Source organism: Sciurus vulgaris (genome assembly GCF_902686455.1).
Source record: "Sciurus vulgaris genome assembly, chromosome: 6".
Taxonomy (NCBI): domain Eukaryota; kingdom Metazoa; phylum Chordata; class Mammalia; order Rodentia; family Sciuridae; genus Sciurus; species Sciurus vulgaris.
Window position 1 is genome coordinate 92,816,517 of NC_136466.1, and position 19,672 is coordinate 92,836,188.

General features: G+C 34.3%; 1 protein-coding gene across 7 annotated transcripts in view; it reads left to right on the plus strand.

Annotated features, from left to right (window-relative positions):
- The window catches only part of ARB2A (ARB2 cotranscriptional regulator A), a 530,196-nt gene that overhangs the window by 368,783 nt on the left and 141,741 nt on the right, over positions 1–19,672 (plus strand). For all 7 annotated transcript variants that reach the window (XM_079146019.1, XM_079146024.1, XM_079146020.1 and 4 more), the window contains 2 exons: positions 1,637–1,753; positions 8,922–9,006. In XM_079146019.1, the coding sequence (XP_079002145.1) occupies positions 1,637–1,753; positions 8,922–9,006 (202 nt within the window). The remainder of the gene's footprint in view (positions 1–1,636; positions 1,754–8,921; positions 9,007–19,672) is intronic.

Below are 19,672 nucleotides of genomic sequence, written 5' to 3' on the forward strand. Positions count from 1 at the left end.
TTTTTTTATTATCTAATCTTGGTTTAAATTTTTATATATGAGTGTCAATGTACTCTAATGAGAAAATATTTTTAAAATAAAATCTAGAAGAAGGTATCGCCTTCCAACTAATGTAGAATATTGAATTAGAGCATTCTTTTAGGCTTTTCAAAATTATTATTGGTACTATAAGGTGAATTTTGCAATGATATGATGTTGATAACCAATACTGATTTAAGATTTTGGTATAAGTGGAAATCAGGGCAGGAAGATTTCAGGTGTAGAAATGCTGCTGAGTAAGCTCCAAAGTTGAGTTAGATTCCCATCAGGTGATATTGAGAGGAGATGTACATATTCAGTTGTTTTTTTTTTTTTTTTTAAACAACCATCCTCTTTTTTTAGACTTTCTTTAGTTGTAGGTGGACACAATACCTTTATTTTATTTATTTATTTTTATGTGGTGCTGAGGATTGAACCCAGTGCCTCACACATGCTAGGCAAGTGCTCTACCACTGCACTACAACCCCAACCCCTACATATTCAGTTTTTAAAGAAATTTGAAAGAATGAGACATTTTTAATGCAAAATACCAAAAGGCAACATTTGGCATCAGAATCATACTTTGCAGTGTTCCCTATAAAAGCTTTCATCCACAGTCACAATTATTCTTTTTTTTTTAAACACACTATTATATTTTTGGTGGACGAGTCATAGAAATTAATAACAAATGTGAGAGAAATTGTTCTTTTTCTTTAATACAATTTAGAGGAAGAAAAGATACTTGATGCCATGAAAGAGAGGGCCTTACTATGAAATTTGTCTATTTATTGTCTTGTAGCTCTAAGTTTTTATTAAACTTTCTAATGTTGGTTGTGCCAAATTAGGGTTACTGGTGTTAGTAGATTAAAATGTTTTTGGATTCTTTTGATGTAGAAATTTTATTTTTCATTTTTTTTAATCTGGCTGACCACTGATGAATTTATCAACATCTCAAGCCAAGTGATCTTTTTCTTCCTAGAAGCCATTTATAGACATAATGCTCTATAGAAAAAAGTTTAATAGATTGACAAAATAAAGTGATAATATTAGGAAGAAAGATAATGTTGCTAAGATTTTGAAGAAAAAAAAAAAAAAACAAAGAGAATTTCTGCAAGCATTTAAAACACCAAGAATTACAAGGCCATGGTGAAGAATATGCTAGTTCAATGGAAGTTAAAGCAAGATATCTTTCTTTACTGATGTGCCATCTACTGAAAATTAGTAGAAGTTAGTCCTAAATAGCTAACAGTGAACCCCAGGTGCTAACTTCCCCAAAGTAATGAAATAGGAAGTAGTGGAAGAAATTTGTAAAAGAACCCCTCAGGGATTCCCTTGTGATCCCTTTCATCCTTGAATTGTCAAACCACATGGAACATAATAGAGCTGCGTGCGTCGTTCTAAGACTTAAGTGGTATTATCTTTTTAAAAGAAAATATTAGGTCTTTTCACATCTATGGACAAGAATAGTGTATGTGTTCAGTGCAGAAAAGAGTAACTTTGAGCCAGAGATGCATATGGGTTTTTCATTGTAAATATAGTATTAGTATCTATGACTAAGCAGGTTTTATTCAGTAGGGAAAAATTATAGCCAATATTTTGTTTTTCTTTTTTAAAACAGATGATTCAACGAGAAGCAGATGTAAAAAGTAAGGTAACTGCTGTGGCATTGACAGACTCTGTTCACAATGTATGGCATCAAGAAGCTGGCAAAACGATCCGGGAATGGATGAGAGAGGTGAGCCTTGATTTGTTCAATGCTGCAACGAATGGCTGAGTCTATGTCTTAAACCCCCACCAACTTTTATCACCTTCCACTCCCACACTCCCTTTCTAGAAGCAGAACATTGAGAGGAAATAGAAAAAACTGGATGCAGTTAAAATAACAATAGAAAACCCTTAAGAAGAACAAATCACTTTTGAAAACACCTCCCCACCCTTTGGGTTTCCATAAAGTATTATGTATGCATGCAATATGTATCAGAATTTTGCCTAAAGACTGATGTAGTATGAGGAGATTTAATTTTTCCACCAACTATTTAGCATTGGTGCCTCTTAATGACAAGAAAGAAGCTTAGTGTACACTTATTCTTGTCCCATTCTTATTGAGAGATGGTAAGAATGTACCTCTCTTGAATTGATTGGCTTACTACTGCCAGTAGGGGAAGAAGAAGTAAAAAGCTGAAAATAGTATTATACCAAACCCTTGAGCAAGGAGAAAGTAACCCAGGTCCTGGCCATTGTCCAGGCTCTGGCTAAGAAAACATCTTTTCATACTTCCTAAGGGCTGGTGAATCTGAAAACTAACAAGGCCTCATAGAGCTTGATCTGGTTTTTTTTTTTTTTTTTCCAAAACAATCAACCCATTATTTCTTTTATCCTATTTCAGATATCCAGCTGAATTTTTTTCTTCTTTTATTTATATTTACCTTTCTGATATAAGCAGTTGACATCAGCTACCTCACAATAAATCAATAATAATCATAATTAATTATTAGCTATAGCAATTGTTTAGTCAGATAATTTACTTACATGTATATGAATGAGCTGATTAACCTTCCTAGATTTTTCTCAGGGTATTTCTGTTTATTTGGCGTTTTTGAGGTGCTGGGACTTGAACCCAGGGTCTGACACATGCTAGGAATGTGCTCTTCTACTGAGCCACGCCCTAATCCTCTTGGGTTTTGTTTATAGACTACCTGAGACTCTTTTTAGCTGGCCTTTCACTATAGGAATGTGTGTTGGGTAAATTCTACCAGGCTTGGGGCTGGGGTTGTGACTCAGTGGTAGAATGCTTACCTGGCATGTGTGAGGCCCTGGGTTCAATCCTCAGCACCACATATAAATAAATAAATAAGATAAAAGATCCATTGACAACTAAAAAATATTAAAAAAAAAAAAAATTCTGCCAGGCTTCTTAGTCCACTGTAAGAACCAGAGAGTTAATGTACAAAAAAATTTTGAGTAGATAGAAGTATATATTACATACGCTATGTAATCCCATAATGATGTTTTTAATATCACCAGTCTGCTATCATTGTTGTTATTCTCCATTTAAAAAAGTACTTTTATCACACAGAAGTCCAAATTATTTTTTCCAGTCCTTATAATGCTATAAGCATATAAAGAGGGTGGGGGTTAAATCAATTCTAACACACAGATGCTTTATGACCACATCACTTTGCATATTTCTCTTTTCACAGTGTAGCTACGTTCTTAATTGCCTTTCCTAAGGATCTAAACTTTTCTTGAGGCAGGGCAGGTACTGGAAACTGCACCCACAGTGGTACTTTACCACTGAGTACATCCCTAGAGCTTTTTATTTTTTATTGAGACAGAGTCTCACTAAATTGCCCAGTCTGACTTCAAACTTGCAGCTCCTGTCTCAGCCTCTGAAGTCACTGGGATTACAGACATGCACCAATGAGCCTAGCCATATCTAAACTTTTTCAAGAGGAAATTTCATGAATTTTTATGCTGTTTATTTGTCCAAATGGACACATTGACAACTCCCAGCATTATATAAGTAGTAAGGTTAATAAATGTACTTTTAGTAACTTATTTCCCCATGCGTAACCAATATGGAATTTGGTACTTGGTCCAAACTAGAAATCTTTATTCAGATTTTTTAAATGTAAATTCTTCATAAAAGCTCATTAATCTAGGTGACAAATATAAAAAAAAAAATTAGATTTACTTTTTATATTTCTAAGTCTAGAATAGGTATTCCCTTCAAAACTCAGAATATATTACTCTGCATTTTTCAACTCACTAAAACAGGCAATAGTTCAAATCATTTTAATTTAATCAAGGGCTATTAGTTTCTGTACAAACATAACTTTTATAAAATTTATAAGCTTTTATAAATGCCCTACTTAGATAGCTCTTTGAGTTCCCTCAATTATGCCTTATGGGAGCAGAATGAAGAGTTTTGTATTCTAACTTACCAAACTGCAGACCCCAATTCAAGCATTTACCTAGCTATGTAGTCTTGGGCAAGTTGTTTAATCTTTGAGATTTGGCTTTATCAAAATTTAATATTTTCCTGGTGAACATGACTGTAAAATAACTTAGGGTAAAGAAAAGCACAGTTGTTGACCCTTCAAAGATGTTTAGTAAATTCTGGCTTTCATTGTTACTACCTACTACTCCCAAATAATATAGAATAAAGCAAGAGCTTTATTCTTTTATTTTATGATTATTTATATAGTAAAAAATATCTTACAAAAGGGAACTGGGGCGACATGTTGGAAAAATTTGTAACCAGCAGTTAGGAAAGCAGTTTTAATGATTCTGGCTGAATCACTCACTAGGTAAATCAATACTTAAGGTTCTAGCATGTACCAGCTACTTTACTAAGACTTACAGTCTTAGACAAGCCACTCCATCTTTTGGGCCTGTTCATAATTGTGCATTAGAAATAATAATTCTTATTCTGTCTGCTTCATGAACTATTACAGGAATTAAAGGTGATGATCAAAAATAAAACCCCTGGAAAGCAAATGACAGTATATAAAGAGATGAGATATATTATTATAGCAAACACTATAATATCGCAGAGATTAAAGTTATTTGATCATTCTTGGTTGAGTTTTAAAATTATCCCTGCTGAGAGCTCTTCCAAAATGACAACCAAAGGAAGTCCGTGACAGATGTCCTTGTCTAATCTACCTGTGTGTGTAACCGGGGCTAGTACAGAAGATTTCATTGTGATTTGGCAAGACAAAAGCTCAGTGTTTTCCAACACTCAGAATGAAACTCCATTCCCTCTTTCTCATTTTCAGTCCCTTTCCTCACTACAAGACACCTCAAAATTATGAAGAGCAAATAAGCCTGAATTATAAGTAAATAGGAAGGGCTGTTGTCCTGAGCATGGGTTTTGGGAGAAGGTACAGTAGGTCAAACTAACAGTCTGGTTGTGAAAGAAGTCTTAGTGCTTTTATTCTCTTGATGACTGGCTTCATTATTGCATCAAACACTGTTTTAAATTTTACAAGTAAAACAATGGTGCAAATTGCCTAGTCATTTCTATCATACTAAAATTAGTAAAATTGATTTTGCTTTGCAAGCATGCTTAATGTGATAAAGTTACCAATGGTAAGTATTTGTTTATTATAGAAAACTATTATTTGTTTTAAACCTATCAATTTAGCATATAACACAAAGATTAAGAAATATATTTTATATTATTTGTACAATTTTTAAATAATAATTCCTGAGCTGGGGTAGCTTTGTGGTAGAGCACTTGCTTAGCACATGCAAGGCCCTGGGTTTAATTACCAGCACTGAAAATATAATAACAATAATAATAATAGTTCCCTTTAAAGGAAAAATATCAAAGAGGACTACTTTTAATAATTGCTCCAAGTAAAACTTCTTCCAACTAAAAGACCAAGCATAGATGCTTAGGCCAGTCTCATGGGTAGAGCTAAAAAGTAAGTGAAGGCAGTTCCTAAGAGGCACTTCTCACCTCACGCTCCAGTACTGTCAGAACTGAGTGGCCTCTGAAAGTGTCCAGCCAAATCAGATGCACAGTCCTATGGAACAGTTGTGAACCCTTCCTGTCACCCTTCAGCTCTGATTATAGGTCCTAGAAACACAACCTGGTGAATCACTGTTGTACTTGTCTGAAGACACAGAGCCTTCCATATTAAAAATCACCCTTTAAGTCATTGGTTATTTACATTTCAGACAGATGCAAAAATAAATACCTTATACAGGAATAGCTACTACCTACTTTTCTCTTTAAATATAGCAGATCCTAGCATTCCTATAAAACTTTTCATTTCATGTCTACTTTGAAATACTGTAAACTCTTGGTTCAAGTCAAAGTGAGTTGCTCAGCTCCTATGTCTTTGGGCATTGCTATTCTATATCAGTAGATACTTTTGGATTATACAAAAAAGAAAATTTACAATGACAAAAATTTGTAGGGTCATAATTTCAAAATAAGAAATCTTTTATCTTACAAAAAATTAAAATTGAAAACACTTAATAACATTCATGACGTTGTCTGTTTTCTTTCCTTCAGACCCAGAGAAACACTTGTTATGTGATGCATTCTAATCTGCTGTCTCTGTCCAGGAGCTTCTTTCTTCATGCTTCTTCATGTTGAGGGGGCACTGCATCTGAGACTCAAGCATGAAACTGTTGGTGTTTCTAGTAACATGCCTTGTTGCCTACTCAGGGCATCAGAGAAAAAGATCTCAAAGTCTGCTAACAAATACCAGCAAATTTTGAATTTATGTAGAGCTTTCTTAGTGGGCTGTCTTGTGTTGCCACCTGGGATACTTCGATAGTGTTGATTTCAGCTAAAGAACTGGGATGTAGGACAAACTGGGACATTGATAAGAACAATAGATAAGCATTAAAAAATAGTGAAAGATACTTAGTTTTTAACTATAGAAACATCTCAGAACAGGGAGTTAGGTATGATAAAAAGAAAATTCAGACAGATTGAATTCATGTAATGGCTATCTTTCTTTACATGTATTTTCCAATTTTATGTTTTTTAAATTTTATTATACTCTATCATATGGCAAACATTTTTATCTTGTTTTGCCTTATTTTCTATATAATGTTTTCAGTAAGGTAAAAATGCCACATACATATATACCCTCTTCAAATTTACAGTTTCAAACCTTTACAGTTCTACACAGGTACTTTGTCATTCCACAGAACTTTAGGGCATATTCACTTCAGCTATAGGGTGCTTAACTTCTGTCTGATTTTGAGTGATCAAAGACTAAAACATATGCCTAGATAAAAACTGAAATTTCTGAATCATAAAATATGAACATATATTTTGAGTCAGTGTTTGAGTTAAAGATGATCTGTAGAACCTGGAGAAGTTCATTTTGTTCAACTTTAAAAAGTCAACAAGAAGTTAGAAAATGATTACTCTCCTATGTATTATAATGTACTATCACTTTTATTAATACTAGAAAATCCTGTAAAACATATATACGTATGTGAACTGTAGGTGAGTGGTATTAAAAGACTGACATATTACCTGGGTAATAGCCAACTTTCATCAGATTTGGAGGTACTAGTTGGATGAATAATAATTAAAATATATACCTAATCGCTGCCTGTCTGTTGGTAGTGCTAATTGCTGTCATTGAAAAGACTGAATTGTTTAAGAAAAAGAGAGAGAAAGAGAAAGTCATTCTTCATTGAAGCTATCTCCCTGTATCATTGGGAGCCTATTTTTAGTGCCTATAGAAGTCATGATTTTTGAATTTATTAGGGGCTGTGATGAATGATAAAACAACTCATCCATTTACATATCTTGACACTGCTTTGGAGAATACTTATTTCTTACAAGCAAGTGTCACATTGTATATAAAAGCTGGCTAATTGTGTGCTAATCTTCTGTATTATCTAGAATTCTCTGATGTGGTATTCTATCAATGGTAATATTAATTTTACTTATTTCAAATGTATGAAATATCTTCTAAAACCCTATTTCTTTTATAATGTCTACTCCCTTACATTGTGTAATTTTGCATTCAGCTGCTAATTAAGATTAGGAGTGCACGTTGTAGAGTATCCATTTTAAACTGGCAAGCTTTTGTAATACATGAAAATACTAATATTTTATCCATTTTAAATATGAGAGAAAGCATTTGAGACATTACTAGATGTTGTGTTTGTTTTCATGTTTTTTTCCCTGCACAGTTCAATAGTTTCATTGATCCACTGTTTCTTACAAAAATCTGCCATGCTTTGTGAACTTCACTTTCTAATCTCATACAAGCAACCCTTCCTTTATATTATTCCTGCTCTCTCTGGTCCCAGAACAGTAGGGTTGCCTTGACAAATCTATTCAAAAGCCATTCCTCGGCCTTTATTGGTGGGGACTGGGGCCTTTGAAATTCTCTCCTCACTGCAACACAGCTGACATCTTCTTCCAGACAGAATGAATTAAGGAAATACAATAAGACACTTGATCTACCAGTCAAGAATCTTTCCACAGTAAGGACAGATTCCATGGTGCACAACCAGGGTAGCAAGCATCTATAAATACACAATACGTGCTTGTTTACCAGAATAGCAATCACTGATTTTTCCAACATGATTGATGGGATGATTTCTTTTAAAATAAAATCTGTCTGGAAATTCAGTGTGTGTGTGTGTGTGTGTGTGTGTGTGCATGCGTGTCTACGTGCACGCACACTCGCACGTGCACGCACACACTGAGAAATTTTCTAAAGCCATATGATTTTAATCATATCTTTTAAGACAGAATTCAAATGCATATTTAAAATGTATTTTTATTTTGTTTGTCTGAATTGCAAATCATCATCACCTTAGAGACTGATCTTTAATATTGAAAAGTTTGTGTCCTCAGACACCCAGCTGCAGTTCACCAGGGGAATTTCTTTATGATTATTTTGATACAGCCTTCATCAAGTCAAAATAAAAATTAAAAGAGAGTACATTTATATGGGCCAGACCTTATAGAGTATATGCAAAATTCAGTTCTAGTATTCCACAAAGAGTATAGTTTAAAAATTAGCTATTCTTTCACATATCAAATTAAGAGTCATTTCACTCTAAAAATTCTTAAAGGATATCTTTTTAAATTTCCCTTAATTATAATCCCTTTATTCATTATTTCTTGGCATCTAATCTTTTCTTAGAAATATAGTGCATAAGAGTTCACAGAATATTACACATCTTAATATCAGCACAGATGATTTGCTGAAATGTAAAATATGTATTTTTCCAGTCATTATTGTCATGAAAAATTATTTACATAAGAAAAAGATCTCAAGTATATGGAAAATAAATTGAATATACTTCCAGTTATTGGTTTTATAGGACAAATTTATCTCTTTCAACTGAATAGTTGGTCATGGTTTCAATTGTGTTTTAAACACATTATCTCTGTTACATTGCAGAACTGTTGTAATTGGGTCTCTAGCTCAGAACCATTAGACACATCAGTGGAGTCCATGCTACCTGACTGTCCCCGAGTCTCGGCAGGTAAGTGTTTGATTAAATATATATGGGTTTGTCTCTTTTTTTAAAAAGGTTAAAAACATGCCAATGAGATGTAGAATCCTTTTTGTGAATTAAGTTATGTTGTGCTACCTAGAATTATTGAGAAAATTACTGGTAATATACGACATCAATCTAATCCACTATCAGAATTTCTTAAGAAGCTTAAAATGCTTATCAAACTTTGAGTAAGATGAGTAGGTGAAACAATTTAAGAGTACTAGAAAGTCACTGTTGAAGCTTGGATAGACAATGCCTAAAAGTCAGACTGGTTCATAGAATTTTTCACAGAATATTTGTCTCTGATTGAGCACCAGCCCAATGATAAGTCAGGCAGTCAAGACTATTGTATGGCCTAGAGTCTTTAGAAAAAAAGTTTTTTCATGCTAAGATTTTAGCTGGACCTGTGTGTTAGATAGGATTTAGATTGTGGGATCACAAGCAAGATGGCATCCTAGGCAAAAGAAACAGCAGTACATGAAGCAAGGACTGGAATAGATCTGAAGATGTTCACAGAGAATAAAAGCAAAACTGGCCTGCCTATTGAAAGGAAAGAGGTGAAGAGGTGAACACCTCAGGAAGCATTTGGAAAAATGTATAAGGAGTCTCTGAGTAAGGAAAGAGAGTGGCATTGTCACTGCTTTCCCATTTTGGCTTTTATGGCTCTCAATTTGTATGATAACACAAAGTGATCAGTGGCATCTGGTTGTGACTAATAACAGAAATGGGCTTGCTCTGGCCATGAATACTGGAGAATAAGCAGAATAAGCAGATATTCAGTATACAAACTACTCCATGTAACAATCATAGGTGATAGTTAATCACTAAGTTTCTTAGAATTGCAAACATGTTTACATATTGGGAAGAAATAATTTGGAAAATAAGTCAAATTATTTTTAATGAACTATCGTCATAACCAAATACCACTACCATTAATAAATAAACTTCAGGTAAGCTTCATTATCACTATAGCTAAATTTTATAGGTTTCTCAGTGTTCATTTGTAGAAGCAGCATCTAAGAGATTTATACACCTCAACACACACACACACACACAGAAACACACATACACATGAATATGTTTATATACATAATATATGTATGTGTTTGTATACATATATTATACAATGTATTTTCATTATTCATGGTGATTATATTCTGTGAAGTCACTGAGAACACCAAATTAGCAAATACTGGATCATTACTCTTAAGGGATGTATAGTGTTATGCTTGTGTGAGCTTCTGGTCACATTTTTGTCAACCAGTCAATATATAAATTTGTTTTATGTAATTTTCTGTTTGAAGACAACTCATTTAATGTATACTGTTTAGTCATTAACGTTGACCTCATGGCCAGCAGTACTAACTCATTTGTAAACAAAGCTGATCTAACACACATATTTTCTCCAACATCATGGCCTTCTTGTACTTATGAACACTAGATAGCACCTCAGCACTATATTTGGGGGCCACTGGAAACAGAGAAATCACAAAAATATGAAAAACATGGCACTAGATCATCTGGGAAAGTATGAGAGCTGAAACAAGAAGGCAGAGTATGACCTTGTTCAACCTTAGCTAAGAAGAGTGACTCAATTTTTTTTTTCAATGTGTGTCTGTGAGTGACTAAAAAACTGTCATGTTGATTTGAGGGTTACAAATAAATTTTAGAGAATAGGTGAATTTATAAATATAGAATCCACAAATAATGAAGACAGACTGCTTTATTTCACTATACAGGAAAATATTTGTTATTAATTTTAGACTGGAGCCTAACAGTCTAAGTAAGTATGTTGACTTTACATTTGATGCTGGAACTTGAGTCCACAAAGCAGATACCTTGTGAGGGAAGCTAGATATAAAGTGGCAGAGAGCAAGAATGAGCTAGAACCCATAAACAAGAGCTGGAATCTATGAAGACAGAGATGGACTTCAGTCCATCTCAATTCTTATTGCCTCTATTTTTAGTGGCATGGGTATTCTGTAGAAGTCTGTACCCTTTGTCATATGGAGCTAAACGCACACATATCTGTACCAGAAGTCAGAGATGCTGAAGGAGAACCAGGGAAAGGTGGAGCAGATGCCATCCTAGCTATTGCATCACACCACAAGATGAGCCAGCAGATAAGTGACAATGTGTGTGCTAGAAATGGCTGCTGCCTCACATTAAGCCTCCAAATTTCCCACCAAATGGAAAAAATTCCCTCGTGTACCGTCCTAACCAGAAACAAATAGGAAAAATAATTCTGAAAAATGTAGTTCAACCTAACCAAATATACACATTAAAAATCTACCACAGTCCGCCCCCCGTGCCAATTTGGCACTCAAATATATCTCCTTAAGACATACTTAATATCCAGTGAAATAAATTTTAATAAAATCATGCTTGCATTTAACATGATATAGCTACCCCACGGACAACTGAAAACATACCTACCCTTTTCCCTGAAGTAGGTACAAATCCTTTTATTGTTCTTGCCTTATAGCATTCTTCTCACCTTTGGTATCCTATAATTTAAACATTGAATGATAAAGTTATTATCAGTTCATTTTAGATGATAAAGGAATAAAAGAAAGACAGTGGAATGAATCTGACATAATATTCCCATGTATGTATATGAAAACAGCACAGTGAATCTCACCATCATGTACATCCAAAAGAATGGTTCCTAACTAGAATAAGATATATTCCATGCTTGTATAATTATATCAAAATGGATTCTGCTGTCACGTATAACTAAAAAGAACAAATAAATTTAAGAAAATAAAAAAGGAATAAAAAAGGAGACAAAAACTAAAATAGTTTGTCTGCTTACACATATTCATGTCAAAATAAAGAAGAAATTCTGTTATACTCTTCATTTTTTGTAACTGATCATGTAGTTGTATCCGATATTTATGATTGCCTTCTTCAACTACCCATTCAGTATTCCCATTGCTCTTAGCAGATATCTTAGCTGATTAAGATTTCTTGCCTGGAAAAATGACCCATAACTTCCTTTTTGAAGAATCAGGGCCATTAGCCTCGGTTAGATTATTGTAGTATCCTATTGACTGTAATTGGAGGAAGTACTAGCAGACACACCAGAGCACTTTCTGCATTGCATACATATCCTTCCTTACCCCTACTGTGCAGTGGACACTCAGTTTTCCTTTGGAAATCCTCATTTCCATTATCCACCTTGTATAGCAACACTCTCTACTTCTGTTGATTCCACATAAGGAGCACAAAATGACAAGATGGTAGTTTTGGCTTACATTTCTATGAAATCATTATTTCATCTCCCAGTGGAAAGAAACATTTCTCCCTGTGAAGCCAAGCCCTTTAGACCAGGAGAGCCTGAAAGTCATGACCATGGGAAACAGCAGTTTTCCTAGTGAATCATAAGGATAATAGGAAGAAAAAACAGTCCACTTTTATCCCTTCATCCCCAGAACAAGGGTAAATAGACTGCAATTAAATGCTGATTTACAGTGAATTCCATATCCTAGAAGACACTACTCCAGATCTACAAGGTGTTGCCACCTAGCAGGCATCATAACAATCTTCCAAAATTCATTCCACTGTTCTGTCAAGCCTGCTGCTTGAGGATAAAGGGGAACATGGTAAGATCAGTGAATGTTGGCAGATCTTAGGCTCTCTCTTGTCTTTTGCCTGCTCACTCTGATGGAAACCAGCTGTCATGTCATAAGCTGCTCTGTGGAGAAGCCTACATGCTAAGGAACTAGTATCACTGGCCCAGAGCCAGTGAGGGGTTAAGGTCTGCCAACAGCCACTGAGTGACCTTGGAAAAGGATTCTCCCCTAGTTGAGTCTTGAGATGACTTTAACCTCAGCCAACACCTTGATTGTAGCCTGGTAAGAGACCCTGAACCAGAGCCAGAGCCTGAGCCATCCAGCCAAACTGTGTTCATTTTCTGACCCACACAAACCATGCAATGATAAATGTTTCATTGTTTTAAACTGCCAGGTTTAGAGGTGATTTGTCCCACAGCAGTAGATAATTATTACATCAGGGTTAAACTTGAATTGTGACGGTCACTCCAGCCTAAGTAGAAACCACCTTAACCCTTTTTTGAGACTACAGCCTTGTAAGGCTCATCTTAGCTCTAATATCTTAGGGTTTCACAGCAACTCTTTCCAAAGAAACAATAAAATGCTCATTGGAGACAGTTTATTTCTATCTTTGCTCCCCACTACCTGACTGAACTTTGCTGTACAATTTATCAGAAATATTACTTTTCATCTTTATCATACTCACTTGATTTATACAAGTCATCTTAATATTTAGCTCTTCTCTGATCAATTTTTTTCTTAGGACAGAACTTGCTGTGCATCCTTCCATTTCCTTATTGACCTAAATCAGAAGATTTCATATACATACCCCAGCACATATCCATTTAGTCCTCAAATATTTATTGAATGCTCACTATGTTCAAGGCACTGTTCTGGCAGCTGAAGACAGCAATGAATAAGAGCTCATCATGACTATCTTTTTCTCTAGAAATTAACTAAGAAAAAATTATTTTTTGACCCTTTTGCTAGTGGGTGCCTCTTGATGTTAAAGCTGCCATCAATGGATTGCATCAAATAAGAAAAAAGTTAGGGCCAGCACCCCCACACTATCCACACTTATTTACAAAAACAGAATTTTTTTCAACTAAAATCAGGGTTTCCCTCAAAGAGTCCTTTAAAATGTTGAGCAGGGAGCATTTAGTAAGCACATAAAGAAAAGAATAAGAAGTCCCAGACAGTAGACTCAGCAAGCTGTGATGACAGTGCAAGGATATATTTGAAGCATGTGTTCGAGTGTGGCAATGATAATGCAGAGGGGTGGTGAACAGATACATGATAAAGAGATTGGATGTGGAAAGGGAAGAGGCAACATTAAGCTCCAGTATAGTAACTGGGACAATGAAACTATCATTACCAGAAGTAGAGGAGCTGGAAGGGAAATCACTTAAAGGCAGAAGATGGTCACCTGTTTGACTGAGGTGATGGATTGAGGTGATGACAAGAAATTCAAATGCAAATAACCAAATATTGTTTAAGTACCTCTGAAACACTCAAATTCTCTGATCAATAATCCTATAACCTATAATTTAAAGTATCAATATAATTTGAAGTTTTCAATGTATGTAATGACCACAAATTTGTAATGGATTCTTAGGCTGTAAATTCAATTTAATGCAATCCTTTTTTTTTTTCCTTTGAGCTTGCTAAATTATGAAGTTTTTTTCTTAAGTTATATTTCACCTTTTGACTGAAAGTTTCAAGTGATAGCAGTGAGATTGACTAAGAAAATACATACTAATTTATTATTGTATTTTTTCCTATATAACTACATCTGTTTCCCTTTATAAAAAAAAGATGTATTGCTCATAACAACTTCAATTTATGAATTGTACTTACCTATGTACCTATAAATTTTAAAAAGGCACAATAAAATTTAAATTTTTACTCAAAATATCACCATTTTTTTCAGTACAGTGATTTTTCATTTTTATTTTTTATTTACTATTTGAAAGCAACTGTAGTACTCTATAACTCCCTACTTCATTGTTGGCAATGTTGAACCTTAAACTTAGAGTGAAGTTAGACTTTTCCATTATTGTACCATAAAGTGAATGGGATATTTGAGAGATTTGAAACTATGATAAGTAACTGGTTCCCCACTTTTTTTTTTAACTTACTAGTAAAATCAGCCAGTTAAGCACACTGTCATTTGTAGAATAATGACATAATCGAATCTTCTTTTATTTTATACTCTATATTTTTGTTTATTATTAGCTATAAAATGGCAATAGCAAATATCTGTCTCACTTATTTGCAGAAATGCTATGTAGGCAATTTCTACAGTTTCTGGAAAGATCTTTTCAGTATTTCTCCAGATGAGCCAGATACTATAAAAATGTAATGTCGTATTATACATTCATGGGCATTTTAGAATTCAGGGCTCTAATTTTTGGACTATTATTATTTTAATCCTGTAGGTGTGAATTTGTAGTTATTCTCCCTTCCATTTTCTTGTCTCTAATTCTACTTAAAAATAACAAATAGTTTCATTTATGTTTTTCTGTATTCCCTGTGACATTGATAAGGGTCACAAAATATTATGCAGAAACTAAAGCATATGGAGGGATATCCTCATTTTCATATCCTCAGAAGGATAGAAAATATGGTGGAGAATTCAAAAAGAAAAGGAATATTTGAATAAAAAAATGTTCATAAGACATAGAAATCTGGAAACAATAAAACTGAAAGAGACATTGGGGTAGCAGTAAAGATTAAATTAGAAATGATCTCATGTAATGTGCTGCTTCCCAAAAAGAGCTAATATAATCTTTGACTATTTATGAGGAGGTTTTCCCCAAGGGAAAAAGGAAAGGAAAATATAAATGTTTGAAAACTGGCAAGGATAGAGAGTGTTGATATCTCTGATTTCCTACAAGTATGGATGCAGCTTGCTTTGGTTTTCACATGACTGACAGAACACTCTTTTCCAGATTGGTTCTACCTGAGGCTACATGTGGGTTAAGTGCTGCTGCTGAGGCTGGTATACTTTCAGTCCCCTTCAAGTGCTCCCAGAATGCCTCTCTGGGTTCAGCAGGCATACACCATGTACCAAACATTGCTCTGGCTACCAGGAACAAAACAGAGAATTTCAGCAAATAAAGGGCCACATGGAGCTTGCATTCTTATGGGGAAGACAAAGATCAAAATAAATAAGTAAAGTATGTACTAGTGATCATGGTAGATGAAAATACAAAACAAGGAAAGAGAAACCGAAGTGTGTTGTGTGGAGGACAGAATACAAACTTTTCGGTTGGTGACCAGAGGGCTTCCTAAGCATTCCTAGAGCTTCCTTCTGTTCCTAATCTACTATATCTCCCACTGATAAAGACAGTATTTGCCTACTCAGATATTCTTTACCTAGGCTTTAGGGTACTTATTCAGCTTTGAAATCAGCACCCAAATTCTCTCTCAGCAGTCTTTTGTTCTGGGTCCTTGTAAACATGACCTTCTTTCTCCTCAGACTCATTTTACCAGTTCTCTGGTTCATGGCAACCATAATGCGTGGTTACCAACAAATTATTAAGTTATTCCACTATTTCTGTACACATAAAGGAAAGTATAAAATTATACAGCACTCTGGACTTGCAGACAAGATCACTTAACATTCAGATGTAAGTAGACAATTTTGCTACCCTAAGCCCTCCTGTCTCACCTGAAGGGTGAGGATCTTGACATGTCTGTAACCACATCGTACCAAGTACACAGGACGCAAAGTTCTACCTTATGGCATCATTTTCTACCTGCTGATAAGAAAAAACTTGAACCCTAGGTTCACTGAAACATCATTGTCCTGATAGATGCCTGATGTCTTTTAGCATATTTACTCCAAGAATTTTTATCAGTCATATTGTTCCTTGCCCTCCTATGGTTTCAACAGGCTTTTCTCTATTATTTCAGCCTTCCTAGAAGCTTTATATAATTCTGAACACCTCAAAATTAGATAATAGTATAATGTAAAGCAAGGGGAGGAAAAGGAAAAAGAAACCAAACATAATAAACAGATGTCTTACTTGTTAAGAAATTAAATTTGAAAAATTACTCTATTTAGATGGACCTTTCTTGGTTTGGATGTAGAACTGGGCCATTGATAACATGTACCTGAATGTCACATTTTCTCACCAGCACATGAAGTGGAATGTTAGCAATTACTGGTGAATTTGAGTTGTACACACACATTTGGTAACCCTAATTTTGAGTGAGTAGTTCAGACTATTTACACTAACTGAACCTACTGAATATTTAGCATATATTCACTCAGTTTATTGCTGAAAATACCTCTTGTTGAAATGACACTATGGAGTTATATCTCTTCTTTGTTGTTGAATAATCACTTTCTTATAAAGATAGTAATGAAAAATCAACAGTAATTGCCTCTAAAATGTGGTGTCATTCAGAATGTGTAGACAAGTTGAGTTCTCTGATACGTTTTTAGATATAGTTCAAATTAATTAGGTAATTGAAAATCTATACTTTGCCTTGTAAACAGATTTTAAGATTCAAAGCATATATGATGCAGTACCACTTTTCCTGCATGTACTGCTAAGAATTGTAGCACTCTTCTCTCCAGTCAAAAGACATATTCTAATCTGCTAAGTGATGTTTTCATTAACTAAATAGCACTTTCCAGGCAGTTTTTGTTCATGACTGTAGAATCGGCCTTGTAGCTTTTATTTATCAGTCTCTTTATTCATTGTTCCGTGCCACCTTATAATTATTACTTAATGTAAGGGATGAGTGTTCTAAAAGTTGACCACCAGAACTTCTGTGTTTTCAGTGAATCACCCATTATAAATAACTGGAATAAGGAACTTGGGTGAAATAATTGATTACAGAATCATTTAAGATAACCCATCCAAATTATTAGAGCTTCCTCTACATTAATCACAGACATTTGCCCTGACTATATATATTTAATCAGCTTCAATATTATCCTCTGATTTTGGCTTTTTCAGTTTCCCAATAACCACAGTGAATATAAGTAGTCTCACTCCAGAAATCACACTTTTTAAAAAAATTAAAAATAGCCACCATGTTTTTTACAGCTTTATGAACCAATTTGTGAAAAATTCTTCGAAGAATTTGGCAGTAAAGGTGGCAACTCTCCTTTTACTGAGCTAACTCTTCTCTTTAAAGTCAAAAAAATAATTATTTTTAAATGTTTTTGGATAAATAACACAATAATATGAATTTGTGTTTGTACTGAAAATGAATTATGAGTTAATATGGAAAAGTTTTTACTTTTAATGCTCCCATACCAATGGCTCATGGCTTTTAATGCGGTGTCTATAATTATCCAAAAAGCAAGTCAGCCCTGGCTTCTGGTCTCCTCCACTTAGAATTCTTTGGCCCTGCCAGCACAAGGAATCACGTCTTTCCTAGCCCATATGTGTCTCTTCCCCTACCTGACCTGTGTAAGGTTTGTCTGGTTCCACTTGCCTTTCACTTCTCTTTGTGGACCACATGCCTCCCTTAAAGCTCATAGTCTTTCTGCTCTTGTGCACATATTCCCCCTCTACTCTGGTATGCACGCCGTCTGTCTGCTTTCTCTTGTCACAGACAGACTGACAGCAAGTCACCAGTGATAAATCTGCTAGTAAAAATACTCCCAAAATATACCTCTTTTACAGAAACAGCATTGCTTTCTAGAGGTGACTCAAAATATCTAAAATGAATATTCTTTGGCATGAACATCAAAATTTAAAGTGAACATTAAGCACTATAGGTTATAGATAATGCAAATATTTTCTATTTCTAAAAATCTCAAAATGTGCTGAGTTGATAACCAGCATGTTAAAAGTAGGAGTATAATTTTTAAAGTTTTTGTTTCATCATAATCCTTAAAATACAGTCTGTTTCTAAAGGAGAATAGTTCTATTTTATAATCAATTTTGAGAGTTTGATTAGTGGTTTAAGTTTATAGATGTAAAAATTGATTTAACTGATATTTGATAAATGAATATTCTTTGAGACTTTGTACTGATATGTCAGCCCTTAATGTCTGCTGATATCTCCTTCAGTCATACGTATTTCACTCCAGCTATTCAATATGTTGTGCAAACATGAAGAAATCATATACCATCTAGTTTATAGATGTTTTGAATAACCACATGGCATAATCCTTCACAGAATTCAGTTGTGTTGCATAATTTCTTAATTCACAAAATACTATACATGTGATTTGAAAAATTGAACAAGAAACATGTATATCATTTTTAAAAGCTTTCTGTAGCAAAACTTTCTCTGATCTCTATAATGAGATTTTTTTAAGGAGACTCAATTAAAATTTTCTAATAACAATATCAGACTGAAGATTCTTTTGTTATTAGCTAATGTTTCAGAAGTTTTTTAAAAATAATGTAAAAAATTCAGATTTTTACTTTTACTTTTAAAATATTTTTATTAGTACATTATAATTATAAATTTGGTCAATTTCATTCTGCATTTCCTCCCTTTCCCCATCTCTCCTCCCTTTCTTTCAGTCCCCTTCCTTTCCTCCATAAATCTCTCTTCTGTTTTCATGGGATTCCCCAGCCTGTCTCTCTTTTTTTTCCCCCTCATTTCACTCTCACTCCTGCATATGAGAGAAAATATTTGACCATTTAGGCTTTCTGAGTCTGGTTTATTTTAGTTAGCATATGTTCTCCAGTTTCATCCATTTACTGGCAAATGACTTAATTTCATTCTTCTTTATGACTGAGTAACACTCCATTGTCTGTGTGTACCACATTTTCTTTATCCATTCATTTGTTGATGGGCAACTGGGCTGGTTCCATTACTTGGTCATTGTGAACTGTATTGCTATAAACATTGATGTGCCTGTATTACTACAGTATGCTGATTTTACTTCTTTAGGATAAATACCAAGGAGTGGGATAGCTGGGTTATATGATGGTTTCATTCCTAGTCATTTGAGGACACTCCATACTGCTTTCTTAAGTGGTTGGACTAATTTTCAGTTTTACCAACAATGTATGAGTATACACTTCCCCCCACATCCTCAACAGAATTTATTTTTTTATTCTTGATGATTGCCATTCTAAGTGAAATGAAATTAAATCTCAATGTAGTTTTGATTT